At 34.1% G+C, this 16,048-nt stretch overlaps 1 protein-coding gene across 4 annotated transcripts in view; it reads left to right on the top strand.

Moving 5' to 3' along the window:
• Positions 1–15,592, top strand: part of SPEF2 (sperm flagellar 2) — an 87,107-nt gene extending 71,515 nt beyond the window's left edge. Inside the window, exons 30-35 of one of the 4 annotated variants that reach the window (XM_057431114.1) lie at positions 1,683–1,865; positions 4,946–5,038; positions 5,683–5,853; positions 8,990–9,178; positions 9,320–9,442; positions 15,169–15,592. In XM_057431114.1, coding sequence (XP_057287097.1) covers positions 1,683–1,865; positions 4,946–5,038; positions 5,683–5,853; positions 8,990–9,178; positions 9,320–9,442; positions 15,169–15,249 — 840 coding nt within the window. In that variant the 3' untranslated portion in view covers positions 15,250–15,592. Of the gene's footprint in view, positions 1–1,682; positions 1,866–4,945; positions 5,039–5,682; positions 5,854–8,989; positions 9,179–9,319; positions 9,443–15,168 lie in introns of those variants that run through there. The other 3 variants (XM_057431115.1, XR_008975116.1, XM_057431116.1) reach the window with 3 other exon arrangements.
• The last annotated feature ends 456 nt before the right edge of the window (positions 15,593–16,048 follow it).

Below are 16,048 nucleotides of genomic sequence, written 5' to 3'. Positions count from 1 at the left end.
CTTTAGTCAGCACTGTTTGTTTTCAATTTTCAATTTCTAGCAGTTCCTTAGAAACCATACAAAAATAATTTCTAGGAGTTAAAAGGAGACTGTTTATGTTCTTCATTCCAAGACAGGAGAATAAAATCTGTAGCTGTATGACCTTAAAATTATTTATTCAAGATTTTTCAGATTTAGGAACATGGAAATTTATAGTTTAATCTTGCCAAGTCTTCCACCAGTGAATATTCTTATTAATTTTACTTCCAGGTATTGTTGGTAAGCCTGTAACCCTATGGAAAGGTTTACTTGTTTTAGCATATTTTTTATCATTATTTCTGTCAGTAAGCCATGATTCCCATTAAGGTTTTGTTGCATTTTACATGAGGGGAAACAGCTTTATTCAAATATTTTGCACACAGATGAACAGCATGAGTAAACCATTTGAAAGTTTCTGAGCAGTGGATTCCCACTGAGTTTAGTAAACACTAAGCACAGCTATCATTAGTATATAAAAATCTAATCTTAGCACAGGAAATTAATTATAGGGGAAAAATGTGAGTCAGACATTGTGTATTAATAGGTCACATGCGCATATATCCCATGTTCTTTATTCTTTGAGAACTTTTAGTGCTTATAAGTACTATTTTAGATTTAAAAACATACTTTCCTTCCTTAAAAGCACCATTTTAAAATGAGACTATTAGATTTATCGTGGAAGCCAGAACTTACATACAAAAGGAAGTGCATGGTGCATAAGCTAGGGTACACGTTTATTCTGCACAAGCTGTTCTGCGTTGATCTCCCCATTTCATAATTGTGTGACATGATAGAATTTCCAATAAATTTTGGAATTATAATAAGCAGTACTGTGCCTGCCAATCTTGGGGCAGTTGACATCTATGGTATTACCAAATTAAATTGTTTCAGTCTGTATTGCCTCAGGCCCTAATTCCTGAAAAAACATTGCTTCCTTCTTGAACTCCAGTCTGGAGAAAACCAGGCACTTCTCTTGACAAGGAAATCTGGCTGCAGGGCAAAAGATAGTGTAGAAGTACACAGTAGGGTCTCAACACACCAGAAATAAACTGCCAATATTTTTCCCTCTATCAGGTATAGCCTTTGCAATGCTGTGTCAGGAGACTTTACATGTATTCTATGTGTGTTCTGTACCCCACTTTGCTACCCACATACTTCTTCAGTGGTAAAAAGACACATGCAGTGTCTTTCCACTACTACTTTTTTCTAACTGAAAATAATGCTGGAGCAGGGGAAAGCCATGTGGTGTTCACCTGTAAGAGTAAGCAACATAGAGCCAAAGCACAGGCCTAAGCATTTACTAGATTTTGTACACGTGCTGCTAAATTGTCTGTTCCATTTTTAGTACTCTTCCAGGTGGAGCATAGTTCAGGAGTTAGCATGTAGCAAGGGCTATTATTTCATAGGCAATTTAGATATAGACCCCTCTTTAGAGAGCTGGAGTATTTATTTATAGGGATAACTACATGTACCAGTTGGCCTCAGTGATGGACAGTGGTCTGTGACTTGTTTTGTTTAGTGATACATGTCCTTTATTCATCTTTGAAATCTCACTGCAGATGTCCTGCATCCTCACCAGGTAAAAGACCCAAGTATACATAGCATATTGAAAGAGTATGTTTATGCGTGCATATTTGACAGTAGAAATTTTTTTTGGTTTATAGTTACAAAATCTGGCATCTGCATTCTCAGTGAACTCAGAACTTACTGACTGGCGCAGATTCTTGCTAGCAGCAGCACAGCCTTGGCCAATACCATCTGTGACACAACTTCTCGAAACACTACACAGCTTCAAGTCTATTGATGTAGCTGGATCAGGCTTCGTTACAGAGGAATACTATATGCAGGTTGTAATTATTTCCTTTTTAAAATAATATTCTTTCATTAAACTCTGAATTGAACGATGCATTGTTTGGTTTATTCACATTCAGAAACTCAGTCTGAATTTTAAATGTTTTGGGGTTTGAGGGTGCTTTCTAGCGTCTTCAGGAAATTGAAAGCCTAATACCCATGTTATCCGTAGTTCCACAAATCTAATTAATTAAGCATACTTTTTACTTCCATTTCCTACTTCCCCCAAAGTAAATGTCAAGTGAAAATCCTTCCTGTTCAAAAGAAACTAGTCTGTGAGCACTTTGACTACAATTAACTTATTTGACACCATTGCATAGTTCACCAATGTTTTTCAGGAAACAAGTTTCATGAAAGAGTACTAAGAATACATTTTTATTCCTTTAGCAAAATTCTGCTCATTAAATTTTCGCTTACTTTTACTTTAGATTCTTAATTATGTTTTGGATGACTGCCGGTTCATTCATTTAATGCATACTAGCTATATGTATCATATGTTTGTAGATGTAAATTTATATAGGTAGATATATATATGTCAGTTTCAGAACTACTGTCAATAATTTAAAACTTCCATGAGGGCCTGCCAAGCCCTACATACCGGAAAGTTGCAAAGAAACAAGTTCTGCAAAGCCAGAAGCCCCACAAAATGTTCAAGTCTATCTGCATCTATTAGACTGATGCAGATTATTTATTGATCATGTTATTTATGGATGTGGTGATTTTTACTGAAGTGTTAAAGCTTAAAAATAAGCTAACAGTTACAAGACATGCAGACTGTGAATACAAATTTCTAACACAGAATCCTAGTTCAAATATAGTATTAACTGAGCAACATAATATTAACTGAGTGATTAATTTACTTCTGGATTGCATATTTACTATCATTCAGCTAATGATAGTAAATATGCAATGGTGTATGCTAATTTGTTTATAGGCTTATACTCTGTTAATTCCTCCAGACTTTCAGTAGAGTGATGACTCTGAACCTACAGTCTATATAGTGGCTTAAAGACTAAACAGGACTAAAAAGTTCATAAACACACAGGTAGCCGCACAGCTGTCTTTATGAGAAGAGAACTATATCAATAGGCACATAACTTAGGTACATGAGAGAATGTTATGGGAACCTTCAGAGACTATCCAAAGCACCTCAGTTTAACAGTCTGCGTTGCTTGGAAGATTTGCTCTGAAACCAGTTCATATTGAAAATAAAAGTTGTAATGTCTGTCACCCCTATTTCATTTTTGAAAATATGACCAAAATGTTCTTCACTTAAAGCCTCATGAAAACCTTGTATATCTACTGTATATGAGTAGATATACAAGGTCCTAGGGTTCATGTTACTGACAGTACTGTAACTTGGAAATTTTTCATATAGAATTATGAGAAGAACAAGAAGAGAATTTTTCAGACATAAGTAAAATTTAGTCCCCTAATTTAAAATTAATTGATAAAGAACATCTGATTTTTCTTTTATTGGAATACTTGTTGTATCCTTTTGGACCAGTTTATGGCAAATGTTATGAGATCAATGCCTGTTTCATTTTTTCTTATTCATTTCTTTCTTGAAAAAAAGATGATTCACTTCCTGTAGAACGTAGTGCACCAGATAATTAATGAATCATTGCAGTGCATAAAATTAAGGAAAGAACAATAGCAGAGAGTTACCAAAATTATTCTTTATCAAGTGTTATCATTGATATTATAATTATATCATCTACAGCAAACCATCTGATCTATTTCTGGTAAAGATTTCAAAGGCAACATGAAGTCTTTTGTCTTGTTACTAATTTGTTCAGTTTTCCAAGATAACTCACATAAGGAAATAGCAGAAAGCTAGCTTTATTGATTTCTTTTCCTTTCTGAAAATCTCTTGGAACTTCCTGTTTTGTTGTATTTCATTGTCTTGCTTTGTAAAGAAAACACATAGTAATGCTGTATTTCATATAATCAAGAATCTAGTAATTCACCTGAAATGCGAAAAAGGATGTTGCTACCGAAATTTATAGCTTTATTACAATATTTTAAGTTAATGCCTACACAGAAAGACTATTGCATCTTATTAACAACTGTGATTCATGTAGATTTCCAATTATTTGAAATATTTCATATTAGTCTATTAATAGGGAACATAGATTTTTTTCATATGTTGAAATCTTTCAATAAAATTGGTAACAAACTTTATTCTGTGTTTAATACTGAGACTTATGTGCATTCAAGATGTCATGAAACTATTTTATGTTACTGCATTAACAAGAAACAATGACAAGCATGTTCATTGAGAATAACAGGAAGAACCTTTCACTGGGAATTTGAGATGCCCCAGGTGGCCCCTCTTTCTGCATCTGTATTAGTAAACTACACAGTGCTAGGGAACACCCCCCCGGTAATGGTACTCAGCTGTCCGTACTTTCATGTTGTTTACATGTTAAACCTGGCTTGGTTTAACGTGCATGAGTTCCAAGCAAGTGAGATTTTCTGTAGGCAGTCTGTTCATGGCCATCCTGTTTTACAAGGTAAGATCTAGCTGGTAGTTCATGTTTGTTTGGCCTAGTTTTGGAGAACTGGTTCTGGGCACAGCTATAGCTATAGCTCTGTAGGCATTACAGGCCACTGTCTTCTTGTTGAGAGCAAGCAAGCATGGGAAGGGCCCTGACTCTGGCCTTCATTATACTGAGGTGTGTGGACAGTTTCTTCCAGAAGAACAGCTAGGACAAAAGCTATGATGTAGCAAAGAATACCCTAAAAGGATGAAACTAGAACACACATAGAACTTGGCATCATATTCTGTTTCTTGGGTAGTGTAGGTTTACAACTACCTAGTTCATTTGCACTCTTTTCAAGGGCATAGAGTCACTCCTAGCTTACTCCATTTTCAGTAATCCCCAAAGTATCTGTTACGAAGTACAAACAGCTACTCAATTATTCTGGTGTCGATGTATGTTAGTAACAAATTCAGCCTGATTAAGCTCAGGAGTTAAGCTCTTAGTTACCTGTCTGTTGAACAGTTACAGAGCATGAAAACCAATGTATTTCATTGTGTAAAAATAAATTACTTTTTTTTTTTTTAAATCAGGTTGGCTTATGGTTTAATGGAAATGAAGATCTAAGCATAACAGAAAGTTGCACAGAACCTTTGCCTTCAGATAGGCTAAGAGAGCTCATAAAGGTAACTTTAAAAAAACAGGTATTTTGAAGAGACCACTCACTATTCTAACCAATGGGTATCATTAAATGCTTCTTGGGTCTTTTTTTTTCCATTACTGCTGCAATTTTTCAGTGTTTTTTAAGGATAGGTGGTACCTCAAGGTATGATTTCCATGTATAAAAACCTCAAAGTTTTAAATAATGTAGAAGAGAATTGAGGAATTGTCCTTCAGTATTCTAAATTATAGTCTAGAGGAAAAGGGAAAGACTTAATTTATTCCTTTTCTTCTCTGAACCACATTAATTTTGCTACACAGTAACTAGCTTTGTAAATAATTGGAAGCAAATGATCTTTGCATCTAAGCTTGTGGAAGTCTTCAAGGAAGAAGTAGGTAATAGAATGCTCTGAATACAAGAAAATATTTTGGATCTATTTGTCATGATTTTCTCTTTGTTCTAGGAAAGCCCTCAATCTAGAAAAGAAAATATGATGATTTCTGTTTCCTTGAATAACGTTTTATTTATCTTGATTTACACAGCCTTAACACATTTTTAAAGATAGTTTCACTTATCAGCAGTCATTACTTTATTTCATCTCTACAGTCATTGATTTCTGCTTAAGTTCCACTTGTAGAAACTAATTTATATATTTTTGTCCTTTTGCAGTTTTTCTTCAGTTTGTTTGCCGATACCAAAAAAGATCCTGCTCTGCTCAGCTATACTGAGATGCTACTTTATTTTGCCTCCCACTCTGATCCAGTTGAAGGTGTTTACAGAGCACTTAGCGTTGCTACTGGAACATATATTCATAGAAAAGAAGATTCTCTTCCATACGTGGTAAAATATTACAGTAAAATATTTGATAATAGTGGTTCTTGCAAATTAGAAATTATCTAGATTTCTGTATGTTTCTGAGTAGCTCCAGTCCTTACAAGGAGTCCCACTGATTTCACAGGAACTCTGCAAGTAGTTCACTGACTTTAGTAATAATACTCATAAGTATTCCTCCAAAAGTCTGAAAGTTTGCTTGCCAGATAACAATGAAAGTTTAAGATATTTTCTGGGAACTACTTGTACAGATGAACAGAGGACCCTAATCTTACACAACTAAGTCCAGCTATCAATCCTCAGAAATTAGACTGTAATATGACTTACAGTATCGTTATCTAAAGATATGAAGCCTGATATAATTTATTTTCTGCTATGTTTCTTTGGGGTATTTAGAAGTATATATACCTTTGTGTTATTTTGAAGTGTTTTGGCTTACCCATAAATAAGAGGGATCAATAATTATTTTATATTAAATAATTAAAAAAATATTTTTACAGCTATGGTGAATGTATTGCCACAACAAATGAAGCTTTTGAACATTTCTGGAGCATCTTGTTATTTTTAAAATCCCCAAACTGCCATTAGTATACTGTATGTGTCAGTTACTTATTATTGAATTATAAGTCATTTTTTGAGACAAAAAATTTGTGTCAGTACACAGCTTTGAAAGAGCTTGTTCTTCTCAATAATAAAATGTTTCACTTTGCTGTCACAACCACAGCGACTCTATCATTTGCTTAATACTTAAAATATAGTTGTGCTCTCCAGAAACTGTAGAAAGGGCATAATTTTACCACACAAATTCTACCCATACTAATAATTACATTTTATCACTTCAAATGACAAAATATATTCTTGTACTCCCCTGTGTCTGCTTTTATTTGGCACAATGGAGTTTTTGTCCATGAGAGAGACTGAATAGGACAATTTCTTTTTTACATTTCTTAGAAGGAGAGTACAGAATGCTCCCAATTAGATACAGTGGATCTGAATAGTTTCCCATATTTCAGTGGAAAGTTCTAACTCTCATGTCATCAGATATAAAGCAACACACCTATTCCCCTCCTCACTGTTTTCTGCTTGGTTTGATCTGTTTAGTCGGGACTTTTGTAAGCCTCTAATTACATGCACTGGCATTATCACGTATGTGTCTACAACTTGTTAAGGCTGTGAGTCACTGTTGAAGGTGAAAAATTCCTTTCAATCTAGAATTCACAATGTATTTGAGAAGCAAGAATTATACCACATCCAACCTGAGAATTTCTTCATGCTTCTTTTTCCACTCAATGTATTTGCTCTGTGAGTCCATGATATGCCTGATGTATGTCTCACAATGTATTATACAGACTGGTTTTGTGCCTGATTACTTGAAAGTCCCTTAGAAACCTAGAAATGTCAAAAAATTAGATGCTAAGTAAGCATCTTGCATGTGTGGATTCTCTTTGACATTATAGTAACCTTTTATAGGTTGGTGTTCAGAACCACAGGGCTGATAGAACATAGTTTTAATATTTCTTTCTTCTTATGTCTTGTGTTCCTTATCTGCGCACTTCAACAATCACGTTTAATACAGAAAAAAAGAGAATTAAAAAAATCCTGTTCCACTGAAGTGAATGAGTTTCACCACTGGCTTCAATAGGGCCAACATTTCATGCAGGGTATTTCACAACCACAAGGTGGCAAAAAGTAAATTATGAGTTGGTATTGTGATACGTTTGAGTCAAGATCCATCAAATAGAAAGATAAGAGATCCCTGGAGACAGAATGTTTTTCAGCACCAAAATAAGAAACTAAACCTTTTTCTAACTGTGGCTGTTTACATGTGATCTAAATAATGCCAGTTCCCCCTATAAGGATACTGGAAATCTAGTAAATATTATTAGTGGAATATTCATCAGTGGAATACAAAGAGCTATGCAGCTCACCTCAAGTTTTGTAATACATTTTAGATAGCCAGTGTATTACATAGCAGCACCTGATTTAAGATGTTAAGTAATAGGATAAAAGCAGACAAACATATTCTAGAGATTTCTCTTTGACTAGCTTCATAGCAAAACCCCTTTCACTTAAAATGCTTGGCTTTTAACTTTCAAGAATTTTGTTGTTGGTTGTGTTGACCTTACAGCTAAATGTAAATGGTACAGTGAGGGACAGAAAAGCCTGTCAATATTTGGGTGATCTCCACTGCTGAGTGTTAAAGAGTTTTGTTGAAAACACTCTGTCAATGACTCTGCTCCTTCTTTGTTGTAAAGATCTTGTATTAAGGCCTAAGACAAATAGCACGAGTGCAACTGAATCTCAGCAGTCTCTCCCTCCTAATGGGAAAATAAATGTAATTTCCTGTTATTGTTAGTGGTTAGTCTACACAGTGGCCTCATCTAGTCAACGCATTGTTCACCTATGTGAGGTCCTTTCTCATCTTTGTGCTCACAATCTCTACAGCTGTTTTGTTTGTTGTTTTGGGGGGGGTTGTTGGTTTTTGGTTTGGTTGGGGTTTGGGTTTTTTGGGTGTTTCGGTGTTTATTTTTTCTTTTTGTTGTTTTGTTGTTTTGGTTTTTTTTTATACTTGGCATCTCTAAACAAAGACACCTCATTCAGTTCATAGTAAACTTCCAGTTTTTCTGCATGAAGCCCTTCTCATTGTCTGTGAGCAGCTGGTGATGAGCCTATGCTGTTAGCCTAAATGAAGTTCATGTAGTGATTCCTTAGTCTGAACTAGAAAATTCATGCTACTTTTTTCATGTGAGCATCCATAATTATCAAGTTTACTCCTTATACTAACACAAAGTTCTTAGTAGATATTGTAATTTGTAACATGTAAGTATTTTTATGTTTTGTTGCTCAGAATATTATGAATTTCTCAGTGGAATGTTGGCCATGTTCCTGGAAAAAGTTGTTTATTAAATTTCTTCTAATGCCAACATTACAGATATTTCTGGACTTTCAGGATCTATTCCTTCATCCTACAATTCAGTAGATAATTTTTTGTGACTTGACAATTTTTGTTTGAACTGAACTGAATCTGAACTGAAGTTTGGAAGTACAATCCACTTATCCCTAGTGAATGCCTGACTGAAACAGATGACCTACTGGCAGACAACTTGACTAATTAATACTAAGTATTATACCTACACTTTCTTAGGCTTTTCCTTGTATCAACATAGATGAAGATGAGGAAACTTTAATAGAAGAAGAGAAAGAAATCCTGAATTACATGGGTGAAGGAATAATTTCAGTGGAAACTCTACTCAAAGTGTTTCGTACTGGAGGAAATAAAGATGATGATAATAATAGATTTTGTAATCCAGAGAAGGAAGGCAGCTATGATAAGGTAAGCAAGTTGATTCAAAGAAGGTTTTGTAAGTTGTATTTTATGTTAAATAAATACCTGCTGCACTCTTTGCTTTTCCCCAATTGTTTTTGAAACAATAAATTGACCACTTTTTTGTTTTCTGTTTTTGTTTTCTTAAAGCATTTCATCAGAATGTACAAAGAGTTAGGCAGTAAAGATCTGACACCCATTCCGGTTGCACTCCTTTTGAAGCATTCTTTCATTCAAGATTTGATCAACAGCTATCAAGAATATAAGCTTCCTGTAAGTATTGCTTTCTGGGACCAAGAACTTTTTGAGTATGCATACTGAAATCTGCATCATCCCAGAAATGTAAATGAAATTAATTTAGGTGCTGCCAAATATACAGCATAGCAGGTAGAGATTAGATGTTTCCTTTTCAATGAAAATAGCATCAATAGAAGACTGCATGGCTTTCTGACCTATTTTTTTTTAATGCCTGTTTTGCTGGCCTGTAGCTGCCTACAAGTTTTCTACTGCCTTATCATATGTGGCATTGCCTTTCCCCTGCCCATAGGAAGGAGCCCGATTGAATTATCTTCCCAAGAGCATCTTACTGCAAAACACTATGAGATATGTGATAGAACACATTCCATCCCAGGCGAGCTAGGCTGCTGAAAAGGGCATGCAGAGGTAGTACAGGTCTAAATGTTCTTCCCTGACATACTCTAGATCTTCCCTGTTACCTGTACTTATGTTTAAATGTATGTTACAACAGTTCCACATAACACAAGTTTGGGCCAGAATATACGTATTAAATGTGTCTAACTATGGCAAAAATATGTGATATATAGGGTATAAGAAAATAATGTGAGACAAAATGAATGGATGCTTGCATTTGCATGCTCAAATTCAAACATGAGCAGTCTTCACAAGTTTGAGATTGTCAACACCAGGGGCGTATAATATCGCACAACCTTTAAATCTGAATAAGGTACATAATGCTCCAGGACTAACTTTCTATTTCTATTTCTATTTTTCTATTATATTCATACAGTTGTAAGAAGTGAAGTGCTCAGCACTTATTTTAGCTCTCATAATCGTCGTTAGTAAAAGACATGATATAAGAATAATAGAATATGTTTGCTGTGTCAACAAGGGTTAAAATTTTATTTTTTGGTAGTAGGAAGAGATACAAAAGGACAATGTAAGAGAAAGACAACACAGCTGAAGATTACAAGTATGAATGTGTATCTATCCTGCCTCTGTTAATGTCTTGACTGATTTGGGAAGATAAGCACCATGGAATGTTAGGTCATTCCTCCCTTCCCTTCCCGATTCTTTCTTCCTGACCCTTTTTGTTTAATCGAGTACTGCATTTCCTCATTTGAATTTTTTTTCCAACTTCACTGAATTTCTCATAGACCAGTTTCTTAAACCAGCTCGCTGTTCTTGTACATGATCAATCTCAAGCACTGTTCTTTACATAAGTACTTCCTTTACTTGCAACATTTAACATAGTGCAAGCTCCCCATGAAGACCAAATGTGTGGTCTAAAGTAGCAGCTGTTAACTGAGTAATGCCATATGCATATACTTTGCTATTTAAAGGCAGGAGGGCTGCTTTTTAAAACCTTTTTTCACTAAGCAATAGTTGAATATCAAGAGCAAAGCATCTATTCTTCATCAAAATTTCTAATCTTCCTGTACTACTTTCAGGAAGAACCATATTATATAGCTTAAAGAGTACACTGTAGTATGCATTTAAAATCTGCTAGGTACCTCTAATCACCTATATTTGGCTGGTAGGGTATGTTCAGGGCGGTACAATTATAAAAATTGTCAGACTATGAGAAAAAGTGTAGGTGAGAAAATACTGTATATGAATCCTGGCAGTAGCAGAGGGTTTCAAAGCACATGCTGTAGGCCAAAGAAATTTCTACAGATTGCCTACCAAAGATATATTAGAATCATTCCATTTAAATAATACATTTTTGTACTCACTTGGCAGATCCATTTGATGTTTCTATCTACTGACTTGGCAGTTAGATGATGCAGAGCTTCAATTTTCATTTGTAATGCATAGAATTTCCCCTTCAAGGGCTTATACTGACTGTGTCTCAAATACAGCGCTTTATAGTTTCTATACTTAAAAAGGGAAGATTATATTCCTTGAGTGGACTGGTAAATACAGACTGCCGTCTTATGCATGAACACTTCACAGTCTTACTCTCAAATTGTGACTAACGAGGGAAGATCCATAATTTCTTACTCAACTTTACAACAAATTATTATATTCACCAGCAAACAGGCACAGTGACCCAGTGGTCATGAACTCCAAGAACAGTTTGACTATTCTATACTTTGTGAACAGGTGTTGTTTGGTTTTTTTCCCAAAACATTTCCAAAGTAAGAAAACAATATTTTTAGCATCAATTATTTTTTCAGAAATTCTCCCAAGACTATAAAAATCTCTATAAAAATGAAACTCAACCACAGTGCTGTTATTTTGAGATCTTTTACAAGATAAATATAGCAAGTTAGGGTGTGGTTTCCAAGGTTAAAATCTTTCTACTACTGCAGTCATAAACAGTGGAAAATAAAATGTTTTGCTGAAAACTATAAATGGAATATCTAGCTTACAATTTTTTTTTAATTTTAGTGAGAGCACCTGATTATTTTGGCCTCTTGATTGCCTTTTCTATTTTAACCAGTACTATCTCTGATACAAATATTTGCTCCAGGTAAGATATGTTGTCTTTTAAAGGGAGTTTGTTTTCTCCAATCATGTACCAGTCGTCTGGCAACATTGCTCATGATGATGACCTTTCTGTTAGCCTCAGCCAACAAATAAACTTGGAAATTTTGTTACATTTCATCTGGGATTTTTTGTTTTCATTTGGTTTGGGGTCTCTATTTTCTGTCTTGATAAGTAGTCTTTCTGGTCTTGAGTAGAACTTTCAGGTGGTTTGCAATTACCAACAATTTTTTTTTGCTTATCAGATGAAATTCATTCCTTTAGAATAGTTAGAGCACACCTTCATGTAAGTGTGTGTTTATGAATGCACTCAATTACATTCTGAATCAAATAAATAAGAAAATATTTTTAGTAGGCTAACAGATTCAGATGGGAGAAGCAAGCCATTCTGCTTTTATCCACTGCAGAGGTCTGTGTATTAAGATTTGTCTACTAAGGGGTCTTTTTCAGGGCTGGTATTATTTTTTGTTATAAATTTTGCCTTCTATCCTCAATCTGTCACAGACAGATACAGTAATACAGGAACAACCACACATTTTAGTAACTCTGAATATTGACTGTGATAAATTAAAATTTGGGGATTTATGCATGTAAAATATATTTTATTTCTTAAATTTTTGCTTTCATTAATCTGTTATTTTGAGGCAGCATGATATAATTACTAAGGATAACAAAGAAGTTTGATAATTAGCATTCAGTTGGTTGATATAAAAAATATTATGCATTTCATAATGTTACTTTTTTGTCCTGATTAGTCCTTTTTACACAACTCTAGTTTTGAAGACAGGAATATCATAGAATCATAGAATAGCTAGGATTGGAAAGGACCTTAAGATCATATTGTATTTCTATGTGTCTTTGTTTTGAATAACAGGCCCTTTAAATATATTTTAATTAGGCTCTTGGATCAAGTTTGTTCCTTCTAAATTGTCATATTGTTATTGCTGTTATTATTGGTCCTGTTAATCATTTCAGTAATATTACTCAAATATTCATGCAAATAAATAGGAGTTCCACTGATACAGGATTTTATAGTATAGCTAACATGTCTTTATTAAAAAAAACACACATTTGACTGTATGTTGAACAGTCATTACAAAATCTGTTTATATGCACAGCAACTATTTAATTTTACACAACTCAACAAACATTCAGAACTGCATTTATCATTTAACAAAGTAATAATGCTTTCTCTCTAGGGAGAGTTCATACATATTACATTCAGTAAGGCTTGTGAGGTAGACCATGTAGTTCACAGTCAACAGTAAATGCAGAAAAAAGTACTGCTGAATCACTGTCTACCCATAGGCAGTAGTTGTAATACTTATGAAACCTGAGAAGCCTTTTTCATGTGGTGTTTTAAATGTCCCAGAGTGCAAGAGAAGGAAAATTCAGCTCAGTGTTTAAATACCTAGTTTAAAAAAGAGACCTATGTTATTTTTCTCGTTATCACATATTCCAATTAAAAAAAATAATCTTAGGAAATGCAAATATAAATGAAAAATATTATTTATTACATTTTAAAAAATATTAAAATATCTATTCATGTAACAGAAACATGAAGTTTGCTTCATTAAACACAGACGTAGTAAATCTGTTGGAGTACTATTCCTCCAGTGTTTTGAAGCTGTTTAGTTTTGCTTTCCTCTGCAAAACTGTTAACATAAACAAAACTTGTCCAGATAAAATATTCTTAAATGCTGTTCTGTCACTCTCTTTTCTGCATTGATTATAATTTTCAATCATGCTATGCTTACTTTTAGACTGATATTTAAGATATACTTCTGTGGCATTGCTGGAGTTTAAAACTTCCACTTCCCACACAGATGAACACAGTGACAGTACTGGATGTGTCTCTATATATCATTTCCTCCACAAGTGGTAGATTGCTTGAGCTAATTTTTTACAGGAGCATAGATTTGAACTTTATGTTTATTAGAAGTCTCATAATATAGTTAACATTCTATCATGCTAGAAGTACTACAGTTAAACTGAGATCCTCATCTGCTTTGCGTGGTAATGATAAGTACTGATAATGAACTTGCAGAAGGCTCCATTTGCTAACATTTGCTTTTGTCAAACCGGAATTGAAACTCCTTTTTCTGACTCAAGGTGCTGAAAATGGCCTCCTTAGACTGAAGGGTTTCTTTGAGTAAAAGATAAGTGTTAGTACTACCTTCTAAACCAAAAGACTGCTAAAATTATCTTTTAACATGGTTCCTCTGTACTTACTGAAATGCTCCTGATATTTTACAAGGCATGTGAAGCATCATTACATACAGGCAGTTTCTGCATCTTACTGTTGTTACTGTATCTTACAAATATGCACAAAATACATGCTGGAGTATTTAATTTATTTTATAACAGTTCTGATTCAATTATTTTACTGAAGAGAAAAGTATTTACTGATGGTACCAGAAAGTGGTAGAAAGTTTAAATACCATTTATCTTCATATTAAACATATAGCACATTATTTTTTAATCAAAAATTCCTTGTTAATCCTACTTACCCGATGGATAGTATTGCTGAAGTAGGAAATAGAGAAGATTGTACTAATAAAAATTATTGGAAATTAACAAATGAAACGATATGTTATAAAGAATGCAGAACTGCACAAAAAAAACCCCTAAATGTGGGTATTTTCCAAATGCTAATTACTTACTTTCTTTTATTTCCCCTTCCTTGAACTGTTGTTGAAATTCAGCCTGAAATATGACATATAAGTAAAAGAAACTTATTGAAGAATTTGACTCTGTTCTGAATAATATTTCAGTGGTTTAAACAATAGTCTTAATACTCCTGTTTACTGACAAGTTTAAGCCAACTTTTGAGATTTCTACATACTTCAAGAACTGCATTTTAACGCACTCTAGTTTTCTAAAATTGCTGAAGGCAATGATGTTGTGTAGATAATAATTAGCTAAGTAATACCACTGATATTAGTTAAGTAAATCAGGCACAATTTTAGAATTTGCCATGAAGGATGTTCTTTCTGTAATTGTCGCTGTATGTTTATGTTTTCATTAGTGTGCTGAACATACCTAGTGCTTAAGCTAAGTTACAGCATGGTTTTCAGTGCCCTTCTGAAGCACATGTTTTGTAATCCAAGGGTAGTATTAATTATAGCAATATAAGTTAGTTTTTCATCATAATTTAGTCACTAGTTAGAAGGCTCACCCCATGGAAAGACCGGCATTTTTACTAACATTTTTAAGGTACAAGAGGCTGCAATATGAAATAACCTTTTAATGTTTCATTTTTCTTTCCATAGGATATTAAAATATTTTTCCAAAGATCCGAAGAAGCACAGTCATCTGATGGAAAAAATCATCATCAAAGTATGGATAAATGATCTTCATGAATACTAAGAAAGTTTTTTGTTGTTTTGGGTTTTTAAATTAAGTTTATAAGAAATGCTTCTTGCATCTTCAGTCCTCCCTTCCATGGGAAGGGATTATTTGTTTACTGTTGTGAGAGTAAAATCCCATTGAAATTACACATTTTCTGTTACTTTAAATTAAAAACCAACCAACCAAACAACAAGAAAATACCAAGAGGAAAAGTTAGGGCTAGTACATATTAAATAATCTGATGATACTTCTAAATAAAATTAAACCAGTTTCTGAATTTAAAGAAAGCTGACAGTGTTCATTAATAATTGGTATAAGAACAGAGTATATCCAGTTCTATTAAGTAAGCTAAGCTATCTAGTCACCTTTTGTTATGTGTATACTTTATTGATTCATAGGTTTTTTCATTAATTGAGTTTTTAAAGACTTGTTGCAATTCATAGCTAATAAATTAACTTTTTCTCAAAGTTCAGGATAAACTACCAAAAAGACATTATGTACATGAAAATGGACTGCTTGTTAACAGTGGAGATGAAAAATCTTCACTAGCCAACCATTGCATGTCTAACCCTTCACTGCAGCTTAACTCTGCTCTTACTCACTAAAACCCTGCAGGCATTTTCTCTGGTGCAGCACCAAATGCATTTCAAGGGCATGGGTAGCAAAGGGTGCTACTGTCCAGTAACCTCCCCACCCACAGGGCTGCACTGAGCAGGCTCCAAACAAAGCAGTAGGTAGGTGCTACACCGTTCGTAGTTCCACTGCTAATTCTGCACGTAATATTGTAAGTAAGTCAATAGA

This window comes from Pezoporus wallicus, unplaced genomic scaffold (genome assembly GCF_028554395.1).
Source record: "Pezoporus wallicus isolate ANWC-B61680 ecotype Strahan unplaced genomic scaffold, APGP_CSIRO_Pwel_v1 contig_8692, whole genome shotgun sequence".
Classification (NCBI taxonomy): Eukaryota; Metazoa; Chordata; class Aves; order Psittaciformes; family Psittacidae; genus Pezoporus; species Pezoporus wallicus.
The sequence above is the reverse complement of the archived record's forward strand: the minus strand, read 5'-3'. Positions and strand labels throughout refer to the sequence as shown.